This window comes from Gymnoscopelus microlampas, assembly GCF_963454915.1.
Source record: "Gymnoscopelus microlampas genome assembly, chromosome: 3".
Lineage (NCBI taxonomy): Eukaryota > Metazoa > Chordata > Actinopteri > Myctophiformes > Myctophidae > Gymnoscopelus > Gymnoscopelus microlampas.
In genome coordinates, this window is record NC_139940.1 from 42,622,496 (window position 1) to 42,644,322 (window position 21,827).

The following is a 21,827-nucleotide window of genomic DNA, read 5'->3' on the forward strand; positions in this document are numbered from 1 at the left end:
ACAGTATTGCAGCTCAGGCATGCCTGCCGTATGGAATTCTGTATCATATGCAAGCCTTAGCCTGTTTCCCTTAGCTACTTGTATCAGCAGTTTTCGAACGAGCCGATCCCTAAAAGCACACACACCACAGGAACCCCGGTGGCCCCCTTAAGAAATATTACTTGTTTGTCCCCCTGTGATGGTCTCCTTGGCAACGGACGTCTGTTTTTGTTGCGTTATCAGAAAATGGTGTGCTGCTGGTACTGACGATGACGACAGTGACAATGACGCTCATCTTGCGGTACAGCAGCAGTGGCGAGCTTAAATTCTTCCGCTTCCCTCCGTTAATTTGGTTTCAGCCTGCCAAGAGAAAGGCCCCCGTCCTTTTACTACTTATCTATTTGGGTCATGCCCGCGAGAAGAGGAGGCAAGGAGCATATTCTGTGGCTCTCGACGGAAGGCGGATCAGGAAAGAGGAGGCTGTGACTGCGGAGAAATTAAGCTATTAAAAGTGATGCCATGTCTGATGTTTAGAGCAACTAATGAACGTAGCAGCTCGCTCACCCCAGACAAGAAGCCAGCCAGTAATTATTTCAGGCAGAGGAAGTGCGCTTCCAAAGACAAGAGGCGGGGGGGGGGGAGGATTACCTCTCTGAATGGTGTGAACTCTGCTTGTTTGTCGGTGGTGTCGGTGTGTTCATGTGTGTTTGTTTGTGTCGTTGTGTGTGTGTGTGTGTGTGTGTGTGTGTGTGTGTGTGGTTGCGTAATGTGTGTGTAGCACTGCATACGTTACTGTGGGCTATGTTATTTGTGGGTGGTGTTTAAAAAAAAGCAAGCGGCATCCAGGTGCCGTCTGATTTAACACCACAGGAAGGACCTTAATAACCCAGCTCGGCTTTATTTGTTCTGAATCTCTGACATCGTTTAATTACGAGCCTGTTTGGGTTGCCGCACGCACTCCCATCTCAATGAGGATATTACTGAAACAAATGGCTCTGGGAGGTGGGGAAGTAATAGCACCGTAGCAGCCATTGGCTAATAGCACTGATAGAGATGAGTGCCCTGAACGGAAGCTGCTTTCAACGGTTTTCACATTTATGTCTGCATATAGAAAGAGTCAGATCTAAAAGCACACGTTTAAATAGTCTATTAGGTGCTCAAATACCTTGAAAAGTAACCATATTCTTTATCCCATTAAGACCTGGAACGCATCTGTGTCATTTTATATTTCTTTGGCTATTCAAAAATAGCAGATATACAAGCTCATAGCGCGGCACTCGGTGCCGCGCTATGAGCTTGTAGATCTACTATTTTTGAAAAATCGTGAAAAAGAGATTTTTTAAATTTATTTGTAGGATTTAGAAAGCATTTTTTGAGTTGGCCCCAGCCTTAAAGGAGACATCCGGTCATTTTAAGTGTTATGTTTGATGTGTGTCAAATCACTTACCAACGTAGAAATGAAAATCGCGTGACTCCACAGATCCCCCTATCGACCCCCACCGTTGGCATTTTAGGAGTATATAGGATAGCAGCAATTCGCCTATTTTAACAAATGTAAAGTCTGTTTTTTTCTCCTAGTACTCATTGTGGAGTCCCATGATAACGTAACAGGCGCTAAAACTCCCGACAAGCTAACGGCTAATAACAGAACGAGCTAATGCTGGTTGCTGGTTTCTCTCCCGACCTGGCAACCTGGGGCTGCCATGCAGAGAGATAAGCAGCCCCAGCATTAGCTCGTTCTGTTATTAGCCGTTAGCTTCTCGGAGTTTTAGCGCCTGTTACGTTATCATGGGACTCCACAATGAGTACTAGGAGAAAAAAACAGACTTTACATTTGTTAAAATAGGCGAATTGCTGCTATCCTATATACTCCTATAATGCCAACGGTGGGGGTCGATAGGGGGATCTGTGGAGTCACGCGATTTTCATTCCTACGTTGGTAAGTGATTTGACACACATCAAACATAACACTTAAAATGACCGGATGTCTCCTTTAATGGGTTATATTAGCACTGTGAAATTACAAAAAATCATTAGGAAAGTGATATATAAATGCAGTATATTCTGCGTACCTATACAGCACACTGGCTGTAAAAAATCAATTTAGCAATCTAAAAAAATAAAGTCTGGGAAAAATGCTGGTCTGCACGAGAAATTCTGCTTTGATAACTGACTGATCTAATTTATAAACAATCGTTCCTTTTTTTGCCTTAACGCACAAGCGATTTCTACAGTACAATGTGTGCATAGTGTAAATAAACAATAAAATAAAAAAAACAGAAAATTCGGCTGCAGTGTTAAGTGGTCAGATGGGTCGGGGCCGAACACTTTCAAGATTTTCAAGTGAGCCCTGATCCACAAAGGCTTGGGAACCGCTGTACTACATACAGTATTGCAGCTCAGGCATGCCTGCCGTATGGAATTCTGTATCATATGCAAGCCTTAGCCTGTTTCCCTTAGCTACTTGTATCAGCAGTTTTCGAACGAGCCGATCCCTAAAAGCACACACACCACAGGAACCCCGGTGGCCCCCTTAAGAAATATTACTTGTTTGTCCCCCTGTGATGGTCTCCTTGGCAACGGACGTCTGTTTTTGTTGCGTTATCAGAAAATGGTGTGCTGCTGGTACTGACGATGACGACAGTGACAATGACGCTCATCTTGCGGTACAGCAGCAGTGGCGAGCTTAAATTCTTCCGCTTCCCTCCGTTAATTTGGTTTCAGCCTGCCAAGAGAAAGGCCCCCGTCCTTTTACTACTTATCTATTTGGGTCATGCCCGCGAGAAGAGGAGGCAAGGAGCATATTCTGTGGCTCTCGACGGAAGGCGGATCAGGAAAGAGGAGGCTGTGACTGCGGAGAAATTAAGCTATTAAAAGTGATGCCATGTCTGATGTTTAGAGCAACTAATGAACGTAGCAGCTCGCTCACCCCAGACAAGAAGCCAGCCAGTAATTATTTCAGGCAGAGGAAGTGCGCTTCCAAAGACAAGAGGCGGGGGGGGGGGAGGATTACCTCTCTGAATGGTGTGAACTCTGCTTGTTTGTCGGTGGTGTCGGTGTGTTCATGTGTGTTTGTTTGTGTCGTTGTGTGTGTGTGTGTGTGTGTGTGTGTGTGTGTGTGTGGTTGCGTAATGTGTGTGTAGCACTGCATACGTTACTGTGGGCTATGTTATTTGTGGGTGGTGTTTAAAAAAAAGCAAGCGGCATCCAGGTGCCGTCTGATTTAACACCACAGGAAGGACCTTAATAACCCAGCTCGGCTTTATTTGTTCTGAATCTCTGACATCGTTTAATTACGAGCCTGTTTGGGTTGCCGCGCGCACTCCCATCTCAATGAGGATATTACTGAAACAAATGGCTCTGGGAGGTGGGGAAGTAATAGCACCGTAGCAGCCATTGGCTAATAGCACTGATAGAGATGAGTGCCCTGAACGGAAGCTGCTTTCAACGGTTTTCACATTTATGTCTGCATATAGAAAGAGTCAGATCTAAAAGCACACGTTTAAATAGTCTATTAGGTGCTCAAATACCTTGAAAAGTAACCATATTCTTTATCCCATTAAGACCTGGAACGCATCTGTGTCATTTTATATTTCTTTGGCTATTCAAAAATAGCAGATATACAAGCTCATAGCGCGGCACTCGGTGCCGCGCTATGAGCTTGTAGATCTACTATTTTTGAAAAATCGTGAAAAAGAGATTTTTTAAATTTATTTGTAGGATTTAGAAAGCATTTTTTGAGTTGGCCCCAGCCTTAAAGGAGACATCCGGTCATTTTAAGTGTTATGTTTGATGTGTGTCAAATCACTTACCAACGTAGAAATGAAAATCGCGTGACTCCACAGATCCCCCTATCGACCCCCACCGTTGGCATTTTAGGAGTATATAGGATAGCAGCAATTCGCCTATTTTAACAAATGTAAAGTCTGTTTTTTTCTCCTAGTACTCATTGTGGAGTCCCATGATAACGTAACAGGCGCTAAAACTCCCGACAAGCTAACGGCTAATAACAGAACGAGCTAATGCTGGTTGCTGGTTTCTCTCCCGACCTGGCAACCTGGGGCTGCCATGCAGAGAGATAAGCAGCCCCAGCATTAGCTCGTTCTGTTATTAGCCGTTAGCTTCTCGGAGTTTTAGCGCCTGTTACGTTATCATGGGACTCCACAATGAGTACTAGGAGAAAAAAACAGACTTTACATTTGTTAAAATAGGCGAATTGCTGCTATCCTATATACTCCTATAATGCCAACGGTGGGGGTCGATAGGGGGATCTGTGGAGTCACGCGATTTTCATTCCTACGTTGGTAAGTGATTTGACACACATCAAACATAACACTTAAAATGACCGGATGTCTCCTTTAATGGGTTATATTAGCACTGTGAAATTACAAAAAATCATTAGGAAAGTGATATATAAATGCAGTATATTCTGCGTACCTATACAGCACACTGGCTGTAAAAAATCAATTTAGCAATCTAAAAAAATAAAGTCTGGGAAAAATGCTGGTCTGCACGAGAAATTCTGCTTTGATAACTGACTGATCTAATTTATAAACAATCGTTCCTTTTTTTGCCTTAACGCACAAGCGATTTCTACAGTACAATGTGTGCATAGTGTGTCCATCATGTATCCCTCTAAGCTAGGATTTTATTTTTTGGGGGGAGAGGAGACTGTTTATACTGAAGACGAGATAAGGCAGCCATGAAGTGTCTTCATGCTTTGCCTGCTGGCTTGCTGGTGTTGGCAACGGAAAGTAACACATCTTGCAGGCATGAATGGTTGGCTTGCTTGTCTGGGTATCTGCGTGTATGCGTGCACACGCATGTGCGCACGCGTGTGTGTGTGTGCAGATGGTTAGCTGACTTACTGGCTGGCTGTTATTAGGATATCTGGCAGCCACCAGCTCATTGGCATTCTTGTTCCCTGGTCATCTCTGTCGGTAGACATGTCCTCTTTGTCCTCAGTGCCCTAGACCCCCCATGCACACACGCACGCACACGCACACGCACACGCGCACACGCACACGCACACACATGCAACAGAGACGGTATGTGTGGAGCGGTCACGTTCCGCTGCCCACTGCTCTGACCTTCTCTACCTCTGCCTCTTTTGGCACCCACGTTTCCTTCCTCTCTCCATCCTCCTCTCCCTCCCTCTTCCTCTCCCTCCAGCGGGGCATACGATCTAAAATTAGCGCCGCAGAAAGTAGGACCAGTGTCGAGTATACCTGCATGCCCGCCCGGTACTACGGGGGCACTTTTTGACGAGGTCACACAGTTAAAGGGGCGACTTCGCCGATGTTTCTATATCAGTGGTGCTCAAACTGTTTCATGTCAAGGAGCCCCAAAATGATATGTATTTGGCCACGGACCCCCATCTCAAAATATGTTGTTCATGGGACCCCCAGAAGCAAAGATTTGAGTTAAAAATGTTTGCTTTAAAAAAATATAAATATATTAATTTGCACACATTTTCTCGATTTTTCAAAAATAGCAGATCTACAAGCTTGTAGCGCGGCACTTGGTGCCGCGCTATGAGCTTGTAGATCTGCTATTTATGAATAGCCAAAGTGTAAAATAATGTTTTAGGATGAATCTGGTCGTTCCGTCGCGAGGAGGACATGTGAGGAAATGAGATTTAACTCATTCTTCTAACGAGATCGGAATCATGCTAGATATCTGCGAAGTTGCCCTTTAAGTGCAGTGTGTTTCGCCTACGAGGATTTGGCACTTCACTTCCTGTGCTTTCAGAGAGGAGGAATGCGGTATTTTTGGGAAGAGCATAGATTCTATTTTTGTTCAGGTCAATTCTCTCTCTTTTCTTTTTTATTACCTTGCGGTGTTGTGAATACGACGGACACATTTTATAATGTTTTTTTTTTATGTTAGCTATTTCATTATTGTGATATAAAAAGGGATTCCAATACATACTGTATAGTGCTGCTGGGCGATATGACTTAAACGCCCTGTCACAACATTTATAGGCACGGGCGTGCTATCACAATATTTATAGGTGTTAATGTGGTATGTAATGTCGATTCTTGTTCTTTCAAATTCCGTAATTACATGCAACACAGTTCAGCAGAGTAGCCTATACTATACGCCCACGGTTGTGTACACCTTTATGAACTAAAATCACAATGTGATGCTTTGTTATCGCTCCATTTTTCTTCTGTGCTGCCAGCATCGAGGTATGTTCTAGCACTAGTGGGCTCAAGGTTAAGGGGAAAGCAGGCAGGAGATAGAGGATGGTTTTGTTGAAATATTTAGCAGATGATTGTATTTATATATATATATATATATATACTGTACCGTCTCTGTCGGGTGGAAACCTCATATGTCCAACATTGTGACTTTTCAGGATTCAATTAAAAAAATTGCAAAAGTAGCAGATCTACAAGCTTTTGTGTAACACTGTAGTAGGATCAAGTAGGGCAATCATTTACGAAAATAAAACAAAAAGTAAAAATATGGAGATATGAGGTTTCTGCCCGACAGCAACGATATATATATAATTTATTTTAATTATTTTTTTTGTGTTTGTGTGTGTGAATATGTCTACAGTATATACTGTATTGCCCAGCACTCAGCTCTTCCTAAATTCACCACTAGCTTCAGACGCTTAACAAATACCAGCCATTGTCTGCTCACTCTTGCAGAACACGACCATGCCCACAAGGTGGAGCTGTGGATTGATATTTGATTGCACACTCTGTCACTGTCAAGGTCAAGGCAGGGTGGCACATATACCTTCCTGAAGTCTTTATCATCATGTACTGAGAAATGCCGGTGGTATGCATCCCGATTCAAATGAATGTTTGTTCATCTATTCAAAATTAACTGATATATGGATCTCACTGGAGTAGGTTGTGTTTTTTTCAGTTCCTGGGTGCTGTCTTCGGCCCCTTTATCAGCCAAAATGGTGTGGAGAATAGCTCTTTTCAGTGCCAAGGTCTGGCATTAGTTTTCTTTGACTTTGGGTGTTGTAAAAAATAAATAAATACAAAAAAGAGATGATGGTGTCCTTATTTTGGCCTTGAGGACCAAAGAAATTTAAAAGAAAGGGATAATTCAAATGGAAATCAATCCTACAAATTTCTTATTGGGAAAAAAAAATGTGTTTTCACTTTTTGGGGGGGAGGGGGGGGGGGGGGGGTAAACGATTCTGTTTGTCATTTGTTTCTATAAAAAAAGAAAAATGTCTATCGCAGATAGTAGATAGCAGATCTACAAGCCCACAACGCATCGTGATGCGATGCATTGTGAGCTTGTAGATCGGCCATTTCCGTTATTTGTCGTGCCAACGAAGTGCAGGGCTTACAGTATAGTGGTTAAGCACGGAGATCAGCTTTTTAGGTGATCAGTTCACTTCTTCCTATAAGTTCCTCTCCTTTCCTTGCCACAAGCTGTCCTCTCTCTTGCTCTGTCCTCTTTTCTCCAATACACTTCTTCTAAGCCTTCTCCTGGCACCTCCCCGCCGTCTCCTCTCTCTTCATCTCTACGTTTTCCTCTCGCTTGCCCTCTCCACCTCGCCTTGCCTCTCTGCGGCCCGTTCCTCTCATCTTCTCCCATCCGCCTTTGGGCACTTCTTCTTCCACTTACTTTCTTACTCTCTCCCCGTTCTCCTCCCACTGTGGTCAGTCTGTCCACCACCATCACCCAACAGATCCAAGGCACCGCGGTATCCCTTTAAACTTCATATCGTCACTGTCGACGGGAAACCTTCTGTACTTGTAACCTAGTATGTCCAAAACCTGTGCGACACTCTTATAAGACCAGTAGGGCATTAATCTATTTAAAAACAACATTAAAAAGTTGGAATTTGGAGATATAAGGTTGCCACCCGACAGCGCCGGTATTTCAGTGCAGGCCCAATATGCCACACTGTGTTCTCTGACTCGCGCTCTCTCTCTCTCTCTCTCTCTCTCTCTCGCTCTCTCTCTCTCTCTTCCTTTGATGTCATGTGAGCTTCCTGTCTCTGGGGCCTGGTCATCTGAGGACACTGGCTTCGCTTCAAGTCAGCTGTGGTCAATTTCATACTGGGATTATTCTATCAATGTAATCATTCTGCATGTTAATCCTTTGCTTTAACTTAAAAAAGTTAAAGCTCTATATTCTGATAGTAATCATTACCTTAAATTGTTTGTTCAGTAACAGGGGTCTCCCAGTCTCTCCCAGCTCTTTAATAAACAGAAAATACATTTTCAGATGGGTCACCTATTTTATCCAGTCAGGAGAGAGAACTTCATTCATCAGCTTCAATTTTATAGTGTTCCACTTTTGTCTGCTTGTTGTTTTTTTTTGTTTTGTTAGAATGAAACGTGTTTGTGTGTTTGTGTGTGGCAAATGTAAAAAGAAATATAACAACCTTAAAGTTGCATTGTGCAATATTTTTTATAGTCTCAACTTACGGCCTAAAAATAACCTGTATGTTTCGTGTTTGTAACGTTTCATTGAGATGTAACATTACCAATACTGTACATCCGTTGTTGTTGTTTTGGGGGATCTTTTTTTCAGGCTACCCTCCCTGAGATGCATGCAGATGCACTGACAAACCTTGGCACCTTGCTGCTGTGGCGGATTACCTACCGCAAATTGATTAATAGTTCTCGCTTTGGGTGCCGTGGTCTGTTGGGCAAGTGTGAAGGGGTGGGAGAGAGCTGGCTTGTTTGTCACACAATGCAGGGTGCTTGCGCAGGCCTAGAAATCTATGGAGTTATGAATTACTGTTTTCCCAGCACATTGTCACCCCCCAAGGCGTTTACACTTTGGCTATTCAAAAATAGCAGATCTACAAGCTGTGCCGCGCTAAGAGCTTGTAGATCTGCTATTTTTGAAAAATCGTGAAAATGTGTGCAAATCCGTTGTATTTTGTCACTTGGTCAGGTGCCTATGGCGTCAGGTGCCTATGGCGTCCGTTGCTGATGCAGAGGATGCCCGTTTTTGTACCATATTGATGCAGAGTAGATTGATGCTATTAGTAGAAGTCGGGCAGATGTACTGTAGGCGTCGCACCACACGCTTGAGCCCCGTGAGGCCAACAAGTACCATTGGTACTCGTTGGCCTCACGGGGCTCAAGCCTGCTTCTGACTGCGTGCCTGCCTTGTCAATGTTTTTTATCTTGTTTTCAGGGTTTTAATTCCATTTTCAATGTTGAGTCGCATTATGCCTGAGATATCACATTCTCACCCCAAGGTGTCAAATTGTACCTACCACCTCGTCAAATATGGCACATGGTCAAGGTGATGCCTTGGGATGAGAATGTGTGAAAAGTGTCCATGTGTTTATTCAAGTGTTGTGATAAGAGGACTGCATGGCATAATTATTGCATTTAGAGACGTTATACAGTGGTTAAAATGTTCCTGAGTCAGCAGACTCGGCACCCGCACTAACATTAGCCTAGTGGACTTGGAAGAAAGTGTTAAAATGGGTTGTTTGTTTTTTAGCTCCTTTTTCGCTCCTGACATGAGAGAGACGGCGTTGGTCAGCCATTTGCAGGGCAAAAAAAATCAAGTATTGCTGCCAATGCTTTGAGATTATTAGTGCGGTGATCAAAAGGTCCGAATCCGAACACATTTGTCTTAGAAAACAACAAAAAAATAGAGGTCTTAAAAGAAAAGGGTTTGAAAAAGTGTGTATCTTTTTTTTGGGGGGGAGGGGGGGGGGGGGTGGTCAAGCACCCTGACAACTGTATGTAATTACCCATGTTTATCGGTAGTGCCAACATATCGCACAGCAGTGTTTGAAGCGCCGCTATTATAGTTCCTTTCGGCTTTGTGCAATTGAAAAGCGGAGGTCATGTCAGGGGTCAGTATGAGGCATAGTAAACTCCTGGCCTTGTCAGCTGAGTTTACTCGGGTCTGTTGTTATCCTGTACCAATCTCCCAACACCACTTCAATCAATAGCTCTGTGCCTTGGAGGTTTGTGCAGAAAACTGGATATACAGGGTTTTGCCACTGCAAAATAGAGAGGCAGCCCAAGGATGCAGTATTTACAAAATCATCAGTGTAGGTGGGTAAACCTCAATAGCTTTGCTGATTTTGAACCTAAATTCCACTGGACTGATGTGAGGAGATAATATAAACGGTATAGTCCTTCAGTGTAGTTTTCCACAAATTGTTGACATTGTTTCTTGTTGGGTATTTTCCCCAAAACTATATTCCCCACACTATATCACATTCAGAACAATGGGACTTGTTCCCTTTAAGAGGTAATTTGTAGGAAAGGCATTTGGGATCTGTCCACTGCACAGTATTTGTACAATGTATGCCCTGCCAAGGCAAAACCCCTCTCTGTCCTAATACATTCCCTCATCTCATGACTGAAAGCTCAGGCTGCCACTCTAGTCATTTGTAAGAATTAATCTGGGACCGTTTTGAAGGATGGTCTGGCAGAGTTAATACACGATGACAGCCATAGGCCAAAGGAGTGGACTGAGAGGCGAGAGAGTGGATCATGTCTTAACCATACTGGTATGATCCCAGACAGTAGGTGTCAGTAAGCCAGTTGACGGATGAGAAAAAGAGGAGACTGGGGAGTCGCTGTTAATGCATGGGTGAACAGTGGTGGATAAATAACCAAGTATGTTCGAAGTGAGTTTGAAAACAATGTTGAAAACAAAGTTTGTACTTTAACTCATTTTGAATTTGACTTGTAACAGACAATTTTTATATGGTCATATTGCTACATTTACTGAAGTAAAAAATCCGGAGTACTTCTTCCACCACTGTGGGGGATAATATCATGCTTACATTGGGTTATTTCATAATAACCACGGCCATCTCCATTAGTACATCATTTTTTAAATTCTGCCTGTTATTATGATATGTTGCTAACCATCTAACCAGACGCGGTAACAATATGTCAGTCGATTATTCTGCAACCTGTCGTCTTCAAAGCACAAACCTTTAGTAATTTTAACACCGTCATTCCTGGGATTATATTCACAGTAGTTTTAATAGCCACATCGATACGATCGCACAACTTACTGCCATGGCAGCGCCATTGTTGTTTTTAAATATATCAACAGCATTACTAGACCTTTGAATCACCACAAATAAAAAACTTTAATGCTCGTGGCTACACTGGCTAGCGATTCAGAGGCTGGAACTAGGCTAATTAACATTGTAATTATCGGACTCCCCCTGCTTTCGCATTTGTTTCTTTCTGCGGATGTGTGCAGTTTTTCTAAGGCTCAGTCTTGAGTATTTGGTCGAAGTGAATTTTATTTGGGATGCTCTAACTGTGGGCTCCTTCCAGGCTTCAAGCCAAACAAAAGCACAAAAGCTTTAATAGAAAACAACAGACTGTCAGGTTATGAATAATTAGGCCCCCATGTCTAATCATGTTAAACAATGACGCCCACTATAATACATTTTGGCTTGCTATCCCTCATTCTTACCACTATCTACTTTTACTCACAGTGCCATTAACATTAACCAGCAATTATCCTTACCTATAATATCAACCACTTGAATTCCTAAATGATTTTGTTGCATCTCTTAGTCAACGTCAATATACTTTGAGAAATTATGACCAAATGAACAGTAGCACTAACCTGATGGACAGCAAGGCAGTGCCAGAGGGATGTTTACAGTTGTAAAGTATTGTAGGTCACTATATGACAGGTGTAATTTTGTTTACCACACAAGCCCCTTTCTCAGGTGTCCCACATTTGATGACAGGGAAGATAAGACTATGTTTGGAATGCTTGTTTATGAGAGAAGACATGTTTTGACTCCCAGCTGCTTATTTTGACCCAGGTGTGCGTTAATGCGTGCAAGGCAAGCCTAATGATGTATGCCGTTTAAGTGTGTGTGTGTGTGTGTGTGTGTGCGCATGGCCGGATTTATAGGAGTTGAGGCCCCTGGGCTAGAGTAATTTTTTAGGCCCGAAAATGTTCCTTTTTTTGCAGGCTTTTTTCCTTTTATTTCGGGTTTTTGTTACTTTAATTCGGTTAATTCGGTAGGGTTACTTTACAATTTGATCATAGAAATGATATTTTTTTTTGCCCCCCCCCCCCCCAGTTGGGGGCCCCTGGGCTGCAGCCCACCCTAGCCCAACGGTAACGGTAGCCCCTGTGTGTGCGTGGCGTGGGGGCAATTGGGTATTCTCTTCACAGCTCTACATTGTTTGAGCTTTTTGGTCATCCTCTATCACACCTCACTGTGATCTTGCACCTTTACTGCAGAAAGGACTACAGTACTTGAGATGAGTCATTTGATTAGAGGCTGACCAGCACTTGAGAAGTGAGACATGGTGGTGTGATTCAGTGGCACTGGAACAAGTTTTGTAGTTGGAGGACCAGCAGAGGGGGGAAAATAAATAAAGATTAGATCATGGTTCGTATGCAGATATAAAGTTGTACATGAAAGGTTTGCCATTATCATTGTATCTTTGAGCAATAATATCACAAAGTCATTCAGCTGGCGGAGATACTGTACAATCAGGAGACTGAGAATCAAAATTGTTTATACTTCAAAGATTGAACACATATGCTCCCCCCGTTATGTCTGTCTGTTTGTCTGTCTGTCTGTCTGTCTGTCTGTCTGTCTGTCTGTCTGTCTGTCTGTCTGTCTGTCTGTCTGGCGTATATACTGTACATTCCACACCAGGGTTACGAAAAGACAACGCCCCGCCTGCCTCTGATTGGCCTACCGAACACCCCCTTCTGTGACACACGCGGGACCCTAGTCACTGCGTCACATTCCAGGAGGATAGCACTACTACTAGGCAAACTATGCCTAAACCTAGATCCTAATTAAATAATTTGCGACGCGAGGGATTCGATTCTGTGGTGCTGGGATTGGAAGTCTAATACTTAACTTTGCAAGTTGTTGACAAAGCAACAAGCTCTGGCCAATCAGAGGCAGGTGGGATGTTTCTAAGGGCGGGTCTTTTTGTAACCTTGGTGTGGAATGTATAAACAGGTCTGCCTGCCTGCCTCTCTCTCTCTCTCTCTCTCTCTCTCTCTCTCTCTCTCTCTCTCTCTCTCTCTCTCTCTCTCACACACACACACACTGCTTGCTTTCTACCTTGCAATGACAGTTTTCATGTGACAAAGTAGTTGATCTTACAAGGCATGATGCTGCTTCAGCTTGACTTTTGTCATTCCTTGCCTTCAATTATCTTCCATAAATCTGACTTGTATTCAGTTTTGACTACTCAAAGCAATTCTTGCATGTGTGTCAGAAAGATCAAAGCTTTGATTTCAGATGTTGCCGGGAAAAAAAAGAAGTAAAAAAACCTACGTTCACCTAAACATTGACAATAGGTTGAGTGCAGCCTAGTATCACTACAGTCCTCTCTACATTGCTTGGTCTGTGTCTAGTCTCTGCAATAAAGGGGTCTAGCAGTATTTTTGGGGGGAATTTCTCAACAGAAAAATCACCCTGCTGGTATTTTCTAAATTGACAGTAGGCTACAGAGTGTGTGATTAGTTCACGCAACATTCGAGTTCGGTTCCGCAAGTGATTGCCTCACAAATGGAAGCAGCAGAATATTCGTGCTGTTTTACGGTTGCATACTTTATTTGATCTAATGTCTTAGAGTGGACAGGAATAATTGAAACATCTTATTCCTGTAAGTGAGTGTTACAATATAGGGGCATTAGCGGGGATACGGAAATTAGAAACATTTAAAGAAAATGTGGAAGCAGGGTAAAATCGGCCTCCCTTGTTCCGGGCCCCCTGTATACAGTATACAATTGGATACAGTAGCTGTTGAAGCCAGCAGAAGTGGGTGTGATGGTAACTGAAGTGCTGCAGGTTAACCCATTAAGATCTGAGGCGATTCTTAAAAATGTTTTCTAAATCCTAACAGTTGTTTGAAAAAAACAAAACAAAAAATCAAGACTTTTCAAAAATAGCAGATCTACAAGCTCATAGCGCGGCACTTGGGCTATGAGCTTGTATATCTGCTATTTTTGAATAGCCAAAGAAATCTAAAGTGACACTGATGCGTTCTAGGTCTTAATGGGTTTAAACCAGACAGTGTTTATCTGGAACAACTCTCAGATCTTCAAACTATTCTTTTTGCTGATTATATCCACGGTCTGCCTTTTTTAGTCTCTCCCTGCTGAGTGAGGAACTTTGTGGCGTGGATTTTACATTCAGCATTTTTTTGACATTTCTCTACATTTCTCTCCTCGTCAGAGAGGCTTGTTTTGGCTGTAACAGATTGCCCCCCCCCCCCCTCCCCCAGTGTCTGGGCTGATTGTGTTGGTGTGGGTCAGTACAGTAGCTGCAGGCTGTTTGCTGACTGCACGGGGAGTTTGTGGGGGCGTGGGGGCGCAAGCAGACAGTTGTTCTGCGTTCCGGCTCTTCTCTTCTGCCTCTTCACTGGTTCTCCGCATCGCTCTCGGCGGTCTAACACCCTGCCACTCCTTCTCACTCCTCTTGCGTCTTTTCTCGCTTTGTCCTCCTTTTTCATCCTTGTCCTTTTTTTTTTTTACACTCGCTGCTTCTTTCACACCATGGCCTCTAATTTGAGGGCAGTGAAACTTTCGGCTCCCTTTGCCGAAAGCTACCCCAGCAAAGTGCTTTCTCCGATTCTTCCAAGTGCAAGTGATAACGAGTATTGTAAGATGTCTGATGTTGGTGTGTCAGTGATTTTCCTCTGACAATGTGCTGGATTTATTAGTGACAATCATATCTAACAAGACATTACATACCTTGTTCCCCTTCACGAGGAGAACTACGTAGACAGGGCGCTGGTGCCTTTTCATTAGACTCATGTTTTTAGTCCTTTAGTACAGTGGTTTTCAAACTTTTTCACGTCAAGGACCCCCCAAATTGACACTTATTAGCCTGCGGACCCCATTTTGAAAAGATATGCCAGGGACCCCCATAAGAGAACGTTTTTAAAGCTCTATAGCAGTGATTCTCAAACATTTTCATTTCAAGGACCCCCAGTTTGACATGCATTAGGGCTACGGACCCCCATTTAATGGCATTTCTATCTCTGGGACCCCAATTTATGTCAATGTTAATTTAACTCTGAGAGTGTACAAATGGAACCAAATGTACCCTAACGGGTCCATTTGGTTCCATTTGTACACTCTCAGAGTTACAGACCCATAAGGGTCCATTTGGTTCCTAACTATCCTTCATTTAGCTGGGGACCCCCTGGAACTCCCTCAAGGACCCCTGGGGGTCCCCGGACCCCACTTTGAGAACCAATGCTTTAGTACCAGCTGTACCGGTTTTGTCAAACTTCTAACAGTCTCACATATGGACAATTCATCCCACTGCGAATGAGATAAGAGTCAGTCAGTCAGTTACTGTAGTTGGTCAGTCACTAAGGCAGTCCCTTGAACATCATGCAGTCAAACAGTGAATCAGCTCTGCAGACGTTTGCTCGGAGAGAAGTCATTCTCCATGCAACAGGCTGCTGGTGGAAGCATCGCCCAGCCCACCACGCCTTGTGTGCTTGCAGCCAAGCAGGCATACCATCTGTGGCCAGATTGCACACTCACATTTGTGTAGACAAAGACATGGCAACATAAGGGCTTTATACAGGATCTGTCAACATTCACAGGCAATAACGTAGTTTAGTTCCAGGCTGGTTGTGCTGTGGAGATGCACTGCAACATCATGAGGGCAGATTGTAGATGAAGAAGCATGATGAACTTATCCCTAAGCCGGTTGCCCGTCTAGGATTTTACTGATTACTTTTTAAGGCACTTCATGGCCTGACCCCTAATTACATTTTTGAATTGTTAACCCCTTACAAGCCTGTGAGCAGATCCTCAGGCAGGAACCTGCTGGTTGTTACTAAGTTGAGGCTGAAGACATAGGTGCCTTTGCTGTCAGGTCTCTTCGGCTCTGACAGCTAAATCAGTGTCTTCTTTTAAATCACTTCGTAAATTGTACTTTTATCAAAAGGCCTGTCCATAATTCAAAAAAAAATGTTAGGTTCTCTTTTTTTCTCACATAGCACACATCATATTTTATACATGTTGTTGTGTTTTTTATTGTTTTTATTTCTTCAGTATTATGTAAAGCACCTGTTTGGTTCTTTATGAATAAAGACAGCCAAAAAACACACACTTACATACATTTACAGTACAGCCTCTATTAAAATATGAGAAGTGAAAAAGAATAAGGGCTTTTCTCTGAACATTTTCTCGAGCATGTCAGACTCTATTTAAATAACGCTAACTGGGCATCAAGTTGTGAAAGAACATAATGATTAATGCTTCAGTTTCATAAGAATATTCTTCACCTAATTACCATGATTAATCTAAACGGAGGATGCACATTCATATAAGCTTGAAATTCGACAACCCATTTCTCTTCCCACGTGCCTCTTTTGACCTGATTGTCCCCCGGTGCAGAAGATATTTGTTTGTAGAGTCCATAATTAGAGAAATACACATTAGTTTGATGAAGGGAGCCTGTGTTTTATCAACTGAACCAAGATTTGGATTCTCTACTAAGGTTTCACTGTACTGGTGCTTAATTTCTTCCATGTTTGAAACCAGGGGTTTGAACTGTAGAGTATGATACAGTTATCAGTGATACAGCACACCTGTAGTTTCCCCTTTTTTTTGGCTGATGCTGAAACAAGACAAGAATTCAAGAATCAACTTTATTGTCACATCACTGGTTTACAGGTGTAAAGAAGTTGCCGAAATTATTTTTTGCGCAAGCTCCATCATTTTGTTGTTTTTCAGAAAGGGAGACAGAAGAGGGAGGACAGGGAGAAAAATCTAACATTAAAGAACCATGTCAAAGAGAAATAAATCAAGATAACTATGCAGTTTGCATATCCCGATTTTTGTCTCCCCCTCCGTTCCTTATGGGACTTACGTGGGACTAAAACAGGCAGACCAACAGATGTACATGAGGTTAAACAAAAGGTGCGAAAGTGGAAACACATCGGTAGGTCCACATATCAGCAGGTATGTGCATGAGATCAGACATAAGGTACAAAAAAATACCCATAGGGCAGAAACTTCACAGGTTAAAAACAAATCTACATGGCAGGCCCACAGGGAAAAAGACATTTCAGAACGGACACATTACTCTAGCGGTACACTAATGCAGTGGCTTTGTTCTTTTCTGACTTCTCCAGGACTCAGATGGACCGTCCAGACCAGAAGCTGCTCATCATCCTCCAGTGTTCTCGGCCCTGCGCCAGTCCAGAGTGGTCTCATCCACCTCCGAGGAGGAAGAGGCCCTTACAGAGAAGTTCCTCAAGATCAACTGCAAGTACATCACAGACGGCAAGGTGAGCAGTACTCACTGTGGGTGGGTGGGTGTGTGTGTGTGTGTGTGTGTGTGTGTGTGTGTGTGTGTGTGTGTGTGTGTGTGTGTGTGTGTGTGTGTGTGTGTGTGTGTGTGTGTGTGTGTGTGTGTGTGTGTGTGTGTGTGTGTGTGTGTGTGTGTGTGTGTGTGTGTGTGTGTGTGTGTGTGTGTGTGTGTGTGCGTGCGTGCGTGCGTGCGTGCGTGCGTGCGTGCGTGCGTGCGTGCGTGCACAGTACATGTGTCCATGTAGCCTGCTGTCTGACTCTCATTAGACAGCACAACTCCATGGTATTGAGCCAAAGTCATTGGCTCCAAATGAAAACGTTGTTGTGGTCAGTGCTGCGTTAGTCAATAACCTCTCCTTGATGTAGGACAGGATCAAATGTATGTTGAATGTAGCCTCCAGTTGTGTTCGTGACAGCAGTGCTTTTTATTTTAAAGTCCTAATGTTCCTTTATTAACCAGACAGTTTAAACAAAACAGTTTTTTGAAAAAAACGTATGTTTCTATATCAGTGGTTCTCAAACATTTTCATGCCAAGGCCGACCCCCCAAAAGTATATGTAGTTGGCCGCCGACCCCCATCTCAAAATATTTTGTTCCAGAAAGATTTGAGTTAAAATGTTTGCTTTAAAAATAAATAGATTTGCACAAATGTTCACGATGTTCGCAGATCTACAAGCTCATGTGCCGCGCTATGAGCTTGTATATCTGCTATTTTTGAATAGCCAAAGAAATCTAAAGTGACACAGATACTGTAGGGGAATCTAACATGATACAAAATGTTTTTAATTTGCCAAAAATAATGCATAGTGCCTCAATGTTTTACCAAAATATAATGGAATTACAAGGTGCAAAGACTGAGAGTCTTAGGTTAATATGGCAAAGAGATCTAGAATGTGAAATAAGCAAAGAGAAATGGTTGAATATAGTCTCCAAGGTAGGTTGGGCCACTAGAGATATTCGAAGTCAATTTACACACTACAAGATCATACATAGATTTTACTACACTCCTGTGAAGCTTTTTAGGATGGGTCTGGTCGAGGACAAAAGGTGTTGGAAATGTAAAGGGGAAGTTGGAACATTTTTACATGCCTTCTGGGAATGCCCTGTGGTAGTACCTTTTTGGAAAGAGGTTCTGAGGAAAATGGGGGATTGGCTGGGGCAGACATTGCCCGAATCTCCAATGTTCTGTCTTCTTGGAGACAGCACACTCTTGCCACAAGGTGTCGGTAAAGGTCAACATGCATTGATAACTGCAGGACTTATCACTGCATCCAGGCTAATATTAAGAAATTGGAAGAGCTCATGTACACCAGGGCTGGCAGAGTGGACCCAACTTATGACTGAGACCGCTTCTTATGAATACTTGATTGCCAGAAAAAATAATGTTAAAGGGAAGTTTCATCTAGTGTGGGACTACTTCTTTTTGTACATAAAAGGTTTGCTGCATTGATCATATGTTGAAACAGATCGCAATTGATGTGTAATCAAAAATCACAAAGGGGAGGTAGGGGGTGTTGTCCGCTTAGCCTAGTTGTGTTATGACTGCCTGTGTTAGGAAGTTGTTGTATTTAATTTATGTTGTTTGTTTTTATGTTTATTTATTTTTTATTTTTTGTATTTTTATTTTTTGTATTTTTATTTTTTGTATTATCTGTATTGTCTGTACTGTTGTGTTGTTGGTTTTGTCTGTTATGTTTTGTCATGTTTATTTGTTGGAAAAAAGAATGAATACTTTAATTACAAAAAAAAATAAAGTGACACAGATACGTTCCTGGTCCTAACAGGTTAATATGTTTTAGGTTGAATAGAACATCTCATCGTAGCATCAGTAGACTGTGTCAGTTCCCTTGCCTTGTCTACACTTCCTCAGCTGTCTATCCTTGTTTGCGGTCCATATCTCACTCTCTACTTTCCCCGCCTTCCTTCCTTCCTTCCATCTCAGGGTGCGGTGAGCGGTGTTCTGCTGGTGACGCCCAACAACATCATGTTCGACCCTCACAGGATGGACCCCCTGGTGCAGGCCCACGGCTGCGAGGAGTACGGCATCATGTGTCCTCTGGAGGAGGTCCAGTCCGCCGCCATCTGCAAGGAGATCACCGACTCCAAGATCAGAGAGACCTTGCCCGCGTAAGAAAGAATGGCCTCAAATACCGTAGTAGTAGTATTCATCCAGGTGTAAAGCAGAGGCAGTTCCTCTTGGCGGGGGGCGGAGCAGCAGTCAGCAAGAATGCAGAATATATGACTGTGCACTTATAGAACTAAGAAGACATCAAACTCTGCCTCTTTTTCATTTTTTTTTACATAAACAGTAAATGTTACTGTGTACATAAAGATTATGTCTCAATTAAATTCTCGGCGTTCCCCTCTTTCTGTTGCTCTCTCCCTCTCACACACACACCCTGACAGAAATGCACCGCTAGCCGTTCTCTCCTGTGTTACCGAGCCTGACTGAGATGCCATCAGATGCAGCCAAACCCAACAGTTTTAATTCTTATTTCCACCCACATGCAAAAAAAGAAAATGAAGTGGCATTTATGCTGAGGTTAATGAATTAAGCTTTCACCCTCCTGTGTTCTGGCCCCTCACCCAGTCCTTTTATGCAAAAAGGATGTACACTTAAAAGCCTCCGCTGCTGCTTCCCAGAGATCCACTTGGGCATTGCATCTGAAGGGGGGGGGGGTAATTTAGCTGGTTGAGTGTTGCCCACGGAGCCATTATCTTGATGGCAAATGTTTATTGGCCCTGCCCAGTTCAGCTGTTTTATTTCTCTCTCTCTCTCTCTCTCTCTCTCTCTCTCTCTCTCTCTCTCTCTCTCTCTCTCTCTCTCTCTCTCTCTCTCTCTCCTATCCTCTGTTTCTCACTCTCATCTGAACAACAAGTGCCTGTTTCACAGCAGTGTACCAGTGAGTGGGTGTCGTCAGACACATGCACGGCTGGGAATCCTTTGAACCCATAGTTTGCTGCTTTTTATACAGGCATTTTGCCTCGTCTGTCTGCACATCACCTAATTTGCGACGTTCAGGCGTGACAAATCAAAAGTAAACCAAAACATCTGCCCGTCTTTTTTCCCCCTCCAACTAGAGTGCTGGATCTGCCACTGTGCATTTGGAAATCAAACTTTAAAACACATCGATAATTCATAGAAATTGCACGTGTCCTCTCTCTCTCTCCTGCTGTTGTTTACAGGGACCTGGAGCCTCTTCCGGCTGAGAGACATCCCTCGCAGCAGAGGGAGGCGGAGCAGCGCCTGAGGGACACGGGGGCCAACAACGACAGTGGCAGCACGGCGCCGCGCAGCACCGAAGGCTCCATCTCCGAAGACGTGTTCACAGAGTCAGAGCTCTCACCCATCCGGGAAGAGGAGCAGGCGTCCACCGAGGACCTCCGACTGGACAAGTCCTCCGGCGCCTCCACGGAGTCCGTCGTACAGACAGTCACCCAGGTCGAAGGCTCAGGCAACCGCCCCCAGGCCCCGTCGAGTGCCCCGGGCAGTGCGCGTGGGTCAGTCAGTCAGCCGGAGGAGCCTGACACGGCGAACGCCTCAGCCACAGCGGAGGACAATCCACCCAACACTGCCAGTGATAACCAGAGCCAGTCCCCGATGATGGGGTCTAAGCAGCACAGTGTAGAGAAGCCACCAAGCACACCCACACCCACCAGCAGCAGCAGCAGCAGCAGTACTAGCCACACCCAGGGCCCCAGCAGTAGCTCCTCTTCTTGCCCGGGGTCCAAAAGCTCGGCCACCCCTGGCGCCGGCACAGACCTCTCGGTCTCAGCCAGCCCAGAAGGGGGCGCCTCCGCCAAGGAGGGGACAGAAAAGTCTAAAACAGACACTATGCAACAAGCCAAGGAGCAAAAGGAGAATGTAGGGGAGGTGCCGAAGGAGGGCACGCAGAACTCCGCAGAAGGTAAACAGTGACACATACCCTGTCTCAGTACATTCTACGTCAACTCAGAGGAACAGTCAGTGTGCGTGATTAAAAGTTGATTGTATGTTGTTTGTCATTAGGGTCTCCATTTTTTTGGCAGTAATACTCAGGCAAACTTGACATCTCTTTCAAAACTATTTGGCTGGAAAACATAGGACCTGTCTGGAATAGCATCTTTAACCCATCTAAACCGGGAACGTGTCTGTGTCATTTTTTGATTTCTTTGGCTATATAGCGCGGCACTCGGTGCCGTGCTACGAGCTTGTAGATCTGCTATTTTTGAAAAAGCCAGAACATTTGTAACTCAAATCTTTGCTTCGATTCGGTGGGTCCCTGGAACAAAATATTTTGAGATGGGGGGTCCACGGCCTCAGGTCTTAATTGGTTAAACTCTGCGACTCCGAACCACGTATTCAAAGCAAAGTTTGGCCTCCCTGACTGCTTCTTGAATCATCTGTCTCCTGTTAGGTCCCGATAACCTTTATGTTGCAACCACGCACCTCAGCCCGCGTAATTGGAATAAAAAAGGGGAGGAAATCACATTCTGACTGTTATTATCACCTTAGCGGTGCGAGCAGGGCTTTATGGGCCTCTTATAGGGCTCTTTGATCTTGGCCACTTGTGGTCTGGGCCGCATGCTCTCCTCCAGGCGATAAGCTAAAG

The 21,827-nt window shown here is 43.8% G+C and overlaps 1 protein-coding gene across 4 annotated transcripts in view; it reads left to right on the top strand.

Moving 5' to 3' along the window:
* The window catches only part of oxr1a (oxidation resistance 1a), a 188,095-nt gene that overhangs the window by 140,104 nt on the left and 26,164 nt on the right, over positions 1-21,827 (top strand). For all 4 annotated transcript variants that reach the window (XM_084051278.1, XM_084051280.1, XM_084051277.1 and 1 more), the window contains 3 exons: positions 17,058-17,213; positions 19,178-19,362; positions 20,422-21,143. In XM_084051278.1, the coding sequence (XP_083907404.1) occupies positions 17,058-17,213; positions 19,178-19,362; positions 20,422-21,143 (1,063 nt within the window). The remainder of the gene's footprint in view (positions 1-17,057; positions 17,214-19,177; positions 19,363-20,421; positions 21,144-21,827) is intronic.